This window comes from Odocoileus virginianus, chromosome 5 (genome assembly GCF_023699985.2).
Source record: "Odocoileus virginianus isolate 20LAN1187 ecotype Illinois chromosome 5, Ovbor_1.2, whole genome shotgun sequence".
Classification (NCBI taxonomy): domain Eukaryota; kingdom Metazoa; phylum Chordata; class Mammalia; order Artiodactyla; family Cervidae; genus Odocoileus; species Odocoileus virginianus.
In genome coordinates this window covers 11,896,256-11,903,493 of record NC_069678.1, presented here as the reverse complement: position 1 = coordinate 11,903,493, position 7,238 = coordinate 11,896,256, and the positions used below count along the sequence as shown (strand labels likewise).

At 59.4% G+C, this 7,238-nt stretch overlaps 1 protein-coding gene across 1 annotated transcript; it reads left to right on the top strand.

Annotated features, from left to right (window-relative positions):
* Positions 1 to 2,275: 2,275 nt before the first annotated feature.
* MUC1 (mucin 1, cell surface associated) lies at positions 2,276 to 6,830 on the top strand. The gene is made up of 7 exons (XM_020912348.2): positions 2,276 to 2,466; positions 3,084 to 4,642; positions 4,749 to 4,810; positions 4,927 to 5,057; positions 5,206 to 5,327; positions 5,410 to 5,559; positions 6,457 to 6,830. Exons 1-7 carry the CDS (start codon positions 2,409 to 2,411, stop codon positions 6,520 to 6,522), a joined length of 2,148 nt encoding a protein of 715 aa, XP_020768007.2. The 5' UTR covers positions 2,276 to 2,408; the 3' UTR covers positions 6,523 to 6,830.
* The last annotated feature ends 408 nt before the right edge of the window (positions 6,831 to 7,238 follow it).

Below are 7,238 nucleotides of genomic sequence, written 5' to 3'. Positions count from 1 at the left end.
GCCAGTGCAGTTACTTATTTTAGGGATTTTCCGGGGCAGGGAGAGGACTAGTAGAATGTAAGTTAGAGATCTAGAGGGAGTTTGGTGAGAAAGGTGTGGACAGGGACTAGATGGAGGACGGGGGTTAGGTGAAGGATGGGGTGCTGGTCGGAGGATGGCTAAAGTTCTCCCAGCCCCACTTACTCACGGTGGCAGCGGCGACACTCCAGTCTAAGAGCAGCCGGGATCGACAGCCAGGAGGGCTGAGGCTGCCCCGTTCGGGGTGAGGGGGAGGCCGGGGGGCCGAGGGGGCCGGAGGCCGGGACGAGTGCAATATTGGCGGGGGAAAGAACAACACTGCACCGCGTCCCGTCCCTCCCGCCCGCCCGGGGCCCGGAATCCCGCTCTCCACCGCTGGAAGCCGGACCAGCCCGAGAACCCAGGACGCGTTGGGGAGTTGGGTTCACCTTGGAGGCCAGAGAGACTTGGCGCCGGAAGAGGGTGAAGGGGATGGTAAGGGGAGGGAAAAAGGGAGAAGGAGACAGCGATATCCCGGAAGGCCGCTTTCCGACGCCCAGGCGTTGCGCGCGCTTGCTCTTTAAATACTCAGACTGCTAGGCGCGGAGCCGTCGCCATGGTGACGCGTGTCCCAGCAACCGAACTGAATGGCTATTGCCTGGCAACGCCGGGGGTTGAAGTTTTGGGGCCGCCCACCTAGCTACTCGCGCTTTCTTTAGCCTGAGGGGGCGGGGGCTTCCCCGCCTCTCCGGCCAGCTCCCCGGCGCGATGACGTAACGCCCCCAGCCCCGAGCCCGTCCCCGGGTCCCGGGGCTGCACAAAGCCGCGCCAAGTCGGCGGAGCAGCGCGGGCCTGCGAGCTGTGGTCCTGCTCTCTGGCTTCCCTCCAATCCCGCCGCACCGAAGTGTTCTTAAAGTTCATTTCGCAATCCGTGTTCTTTGGGGCTAACAATTGTTTCCTAATGCGGACGTAATTGCTTCTGTCGGTCCAGACTGCAATCCAGGACCTCCGGAGGGGGCCCGATAAGCTCCACGTGCGCCGCTGTGGACCCAAACACTCCTCGGTCCCACGTGTTTCTGCCCTTCAGAATATAACTTGGTCTTCCCAAATCACGCACCCTCATATACTGTTCCGCACCACCCCGACCACCTTGTGCGTACCTGCCCCAAACTCCACTCTGCTCTCCAAAGGATAGTTTCGTGCTCCTCAATACCATCTGTCGCCCCACCTATTCTCTGCTTCCTAAATGCGTAACTAATCTGCCCCATTCTGCCTCCCACATTCCGATGTCCTCGCCCAAATACCTGGGTGCCCCTTCCACATAACTCAGGACCCCACCCACTTAGTGCCATTTCCTCCAGACGGCGCCGCGACAGGTCTGAGTGCTCTCCTAAAACCCCCAACCCCTCCATCGATGACACAGTGTGTTCCTCCCCTTCTCTGTCCAAGCCACTGCCTCTCCTGGCCAGGGCCTGCTCTCGCCAGTCTCTCTCTGCCCCCACTTAGGCAGTGCCACCCAGCCTGCTCTCCCCTGACCCGGGCAGCCCCTCAGCCCTCTCGGGTAGGCCGGGTGAAGCTCTCGGTGACCGCTAGAGGGCGGGAGAGCCCGGCCAGAGAGCCGCCGCTACCTGGTGGATTCGGGGAAAGGAAAGATCCTAGGGTTTGGTGGGATTTCGTATTTCTCTAAGTGGAAATTTCTTCCCCCGCCCCCTTCTCGAGAGAAAGTCAAGGAAGGAACTTGGGCTGCTGGAAAGCCCTGCGGGGGCGGGGACTGTGGGTTTCGGGGTAGAACCGTGTGTGGAACTGGACAGGGAGAGGTCAGAGGGTGGGGCTATTCCGGGAAGTAGTGGGGGGAAGGGGTCCAAAACTAGCACCGACTTTACTCATTGGCGAGCCTTCCCCTCCTTTCTCAGCCCCCAGAGTGGGACTCCAAGCGACCCAGTGAGAATGGAACAATGGGGTGGAGGACCCACAATGCCGGCCTTGGGCTAAGACTTCGACTTAGTTCAATTTCTCTGTTACTTTCCTCACCAAGGCTGTTGTCCTGGGGCTAAAATAGGACCAGGGGGACCCAGGTCAGGTTCCAGACTTCCTCCACCACCTTCTGGAGCCAGGGAGTGGTTGGTCAAAGGGGGGAGGCCAGTCAGAAAACAAACAGGTTGTCAGAGAGTTGAGTGATTGAAGCCCACATACCTTATTTAAGGGGCCAGAAATGGTTGGGGAGGAGGAGGAAGAGGTTGGAGGTAGGGAAAGGGGGAGGGGGTGGAGCCTTGTCACCTGTCACCTGCTCTGGCTGAGCCTAGGGCGGGCGGGGGACCGGTATAAAGCAGCTGGTGCCTGTGTCCGCTCCACCTCGTGGGCAGCTCTGGCCTGAGTTTGTTCTGTCCCCTCCCCACCACTTCGGCACCACCATGACACCGGACATCCAGGCTTTCCTCTTCCTGCTGCTGCTGTTCCCAGTGCTGACAGGTGAGGGGCGCACAGTGGGGAGGGGGCTGCCCTGCTCTGTGGTCTTCCCAACTCTCTGTGGGTTTCGCTTCCTGGGAGATGGCATCCAAGAGGCAGAAGTTGCAGACAGGGGTGGCCTAGTCTTTGCCAGAAGAAAGAATAAAGGAGTGAGGCTAAGAAAACCTGAGAAGAGACCCCCACACACACACCTGGAGGAGAGTGGGTGCCAGGAGCAGGTGTATGTCCTGAAGAGAAGTCTGGAGGGGTTGGGGGTGGAATCAGGAGAGGAAAATCTTAGGAGTGGAAAAGCCCACAGTCCAGGAGCAGACAGATATGGGATGAGAGAGGGAGGTTGCCAGCAGAGAAGGAGAAAGCTGACTCAGGGGCCCACTCCCCAAATCCTCCTGGCATTACTTCCCCAGATGCCAGAGAATGTATTTTCTTCTTATGCTGATTTGTCCCCCAACCATACTCTGTAACCTTGATTTCTTACAGCTGCCAATGGCACTCCTGTAACAACCTCTGACCCCAGCTGAACTATACAGGCTTCCAGTACACAAGGCAGCCCAACGTCCAATCCCACTAAAGAAACTTCTTTTTCTTTTTTTAATTTTATTTATTTATTTATTTATTTTAAGAAACTTCTTGGAGCACAACCACCACCTTACTCACAGCCAGCAGCCCCAACCCCAGCCCGACTGCCTCCCCCAGCCACGATGATGCCTCATCTCTGACCAGCAGCCGTGCCCCAAGTCCAACCGCCTCTCCAGGCCATGACAGTGTCCCGTCTCTGACCAGCAGCCCGGCCCCAAGCCCGGCCGTCTCTCCCGGCCACAACGGTGCCTCGACTCGGACCGGCAGCCCTGCCCCAAGCCCGGCCGCCTCTCCAGGCCACGATGGAGCCTCGACTCCGACCGGCAGCCCTGCCCCAAGCCTGGCTGCCTCTCCCGACCACGATGGAGCCTCGACTCCAACCGGCAGCCCTGCCCCAAGCCCGGCCGCCTCTCCAGGCCACGATGGAGCCTCGACTCCGACCGGCAGCCCTGCCCCAAGCCCGGCCGCCTCTCCAGGCCACGATGGAGCCTCGACTCCGACTGGCAGCCCTGCCTCAAGCCTGGCTGCCTCTCCCGACCACGACAGCGCCTTGACTCCGACCGGCAGCCCTGCCCCAAGCCTGGCTGTCTCTCCAGGCCACGATGGAGCCTCGACTCCGACCGGCAGCCCTGCCCCAAGCCCGGCCGTCTCTCCAGGCCACGACGGCGCCTCGACTCCGACCGGCAGCCCTGCCCCAAGCCTGGCTGTCTCTCCAGGCCACGATGGAGCCTCGACTCCGACTGGCAGCCCTGCCCCAAACCCGGCTGCCTCTCCAGGCCACGACAGCGCCTCGACTCCGACCGGCAGCCCTGCCCCAAGCCTGGCTGCCTCTCCCGACCACGACAGCGCCTCGACTCCGACCGGCAGCCCTGCCCCAAGCCTGGCCGCCTCTCCAGGCCACAGCGGCACCTTGACTACGACCAGCAGCCCTGCCCCAACCCCAGCTGCCTCTCCAGGCCACAACGGCACCTTGACTACGACCAGCAGCCCTGCCCCAACCCCAGCTGCCTCTCCAGGCCACAACGGCACCTTGACTATGACCAGCAGCCCTGCCCCAACCCCAGCTGCCTCTCCAGGCCATGATAGTTTCCCATCCCTGACCAGCAGCCCTGCCTCAAGCGCTACTGCCTCTTCAGGCCACGATGGCACCTTGTCTCCAGCCAGCAGCCCTGCCCCAAGCCTGGCTGCCTCTCCCAGCCACGACGGAGCCTCGACTCCGACCGGCAGCCCTGCCCCAAGCCCTACTGCCTCTGCAGGTCACCACGGCGCCTCGTCCCCAACCAGCAGTGACACCTCATCTGTGACCACCAGCTCTACCTTGAGCTCCATGGTCACTTCAGCACACAAGGGCACCTCATCCAGGGCTACCATGACCCCAGGCAGCAAGGGCACTCCATCCTCAGTTCCCAGCTCTGAAACTGCTACCTCTGCTGCCAGCCACATTACCAGGACAGCTGCCAGCAGCACTAGCCCCCAACAGTTGCCTGTTAGGGTCTTCCTGTTCTCCCTCTCTTTTCGCATTACAAACCTCCAGTTTAACTCTTCCCTGGAAGATCCCCAAACCGGCTACTATCAGGAGCTGCAGAGACGCATTTTGGACTTGGTGAGTAGCTGCCTTTCCTCTAACACGCACCCCCCACCCCCAAAGCAGCCTTCAGAACTCTTTGAGTCACTTGCATCAAATCTTAGTCCTTTTTCTCTCACCCCAGTTTTCGAAGATTTATAAACGGAGGGAGAGGGATTTTCTGGGCCTCTCAGAGATCAAGTTCAGGTACAGTTCTGGCTGTGGACTCTGTGGGACTGGTGGATGTTGTCATGACTGTGGGGAGGATGTACTGACCCAGAAACTGGGACCCATGGCTGAGTTCCCCATTTCTTTGTAACCAGGCCAGGATCTGTGGTGGCAGAATTAACTCTGGTCTTCCGAGAGAATACCACTGCTGGATGGGTGAAGGCACAGCTCAGTCAGCTTGAAGCACAGGCAGTCAAATATAACCTGACCATCACTGAAGTTAGTGGTGAGTCCACTTCCCCAGCTGCGAGCCAGCACCGCCCTGCCCGGGACCCTCTCTCTCCAGCATCTGGGTCCCTGCTTTCTCTCTTGGAGCTGGTGGGGGAGAGTCACCTCCTTTGGGAGACCGCTCTGACCACTGCTTTTCCTTTCAGTGCGTGATGCCTTGTCTCCTTCCTCTGCCCAGCCTGGGTCTGGGGTGCCCGCTTGGGGCATCGCCCTGCTGGTGCTGGTCTGTGTTCTGGTGGCGCTGGCCATCATCTATCTCATTGCCCTGGTAAGTGCTCAATCCCCAGCCCTGACCAGAGTCCCCTTGCTGGAAGGAACCTCACGTCCCCCATAACCTCCTGTCTCCCCAGGTTGTGTGTCAGTGCGGACGAAAGAAATGTGAGCAGATGGACATCTTTCCAACCCTGGATGCCTACCATCCTATGAGCGAGTACTCCACCTACCACACCCATGGGCGCTATGTGCCCCCTGGCAGTACCAAACGGAGCCCCTATGAGGAGGTGAGGGAGATGGGCGTGCGGTGAGGCTTTGGGCAGTGGTTGTGAAAGGGTACTGGGTAAAACCTAAAGAACTTAGAAGAGGTGATGTGAAATAAGCAGTGAGAGACTGACAAGGCTGGGGTGGAGGTCAGAGGGGTTCTGTGGGAAAGGCTTAGGGAAGAAGGGGGGCCTCAGGAGGGTGTGCCCCCCACAACCAGCACCCCCAGAAGAGCATTCACTGCTCAGCTGAACTGGGATGCCCAGAGGTGACATGAATAGGGCACTGCACCCAGGGGAGCCCTTCATGGAAGGAGCACCTTGCCCCAGCTTTTCTCCTAAGAATGGAGGGTAGATTGGGAAAGGCTGATGGGGAGGAGGGGGGGGTGTCTCTGAATTGGGAAAGAAGTCTCACCAAGCCAGGTGAGCCTGGGTGCAAGGTGGGGAGGCCCAGACCCCACCCCTTCCTTCTTCCTGCCTTTCCCTCCATGACCTAGTAAATAATTACTTTGCCATCTGGGGCTGAAAGGCCACTCCAAGTGAGGGAAGGGAGAGTTTCCTTTTCCTGAATTTTCCTCTGCCTGAGGACTTCCTTCTTCCAGTTTTGCAGAAATGCGTACACCTCCTTGGGCTGAAAGAGCAGAGAATGGAGGGAGAAAGGGGCAGGAGGGGAAAGCAGGGGTGCTGAGAGCCAAGGGGAGGGAGTGAACCGGAGCAGGAGGAGGAGGGGGAGTGGCTGTTTACAGTCATCTGGCTGTTGGTGGTGACCAGCAGGTGCTCTCTCCAGATTAACCCTTTGAAAGCTAGTCAGGCTCCTGGACCATTCACCCCATCCTACGGTGCCATCCAGGGACCCTGGGGAGGAAGGTTGTCCCAGGAAAGCCTCTGTGGCTCATCCCAGTCTCTTCTGCCCCTACCTAGGTTTCTGCAGGCAACGGTGGGAACCTCTCTTATACAAACCTGGCAGCCACTTCTGCCAACTTGTAGGGACATGTTGTCTGCTGAGAGTCCAGCCAGTACTGGCTACCTCTCTGGAATTCTTCACTTCTGAGGACCCCCGCCCCCAACTCTGTTCTGGGCTAGTGAGCTGGGCATTCAGGTGGGCTGCTCACAGCTTCCCTCACAGGACCCACCAAGTCCCCTAACCCATCTTAGCCCTGGTGAAGCCCGCCTGAGCCCCTGGGGACATGCCAGAGGCAGCAGCTCCCAGGAGGATTGCCTGGAATGCTTGGAGATGGGAGTGGGAACGTGAACATGGCTGAATAAAATGCGGGCCTCCTCCGAGCCCACTACCAGCTTCTGATCTGTTGTCTGTGACCTGTGGATGGGTGAGGGGCAGTCAAAATGTGTGTGTGTGTTGGGGGGAGGTCTGGCAGAGACCTCTGGGAGAGGAAGGGAAGGGAAGAAGGGCAGAGGAGCGGGGTTCATTTGAGAAGCAGGAGGCTGGAGAGATGACATTGGAGTGCAGGCGGACAGACTCCTGTCACCTCTCCTGCATGGCTGGCAGCACATGAGGAAGGAGGAAACAAAAGCCCGAGGCTCCAGCAGCCAGCATGACCCAGCTCTGCCCGCCCGAGAGCCAGGCTCGCCCCTATCCCCGGGCCTGGATTTCACTCCCGCGCCCTGCTTTCCCCTTGGCATGGTGCCCTCAGGCGGCTCTATTCTTAGCTGTCCGGGTGTGAAGTAAGTCCTAAGGCAGCAGA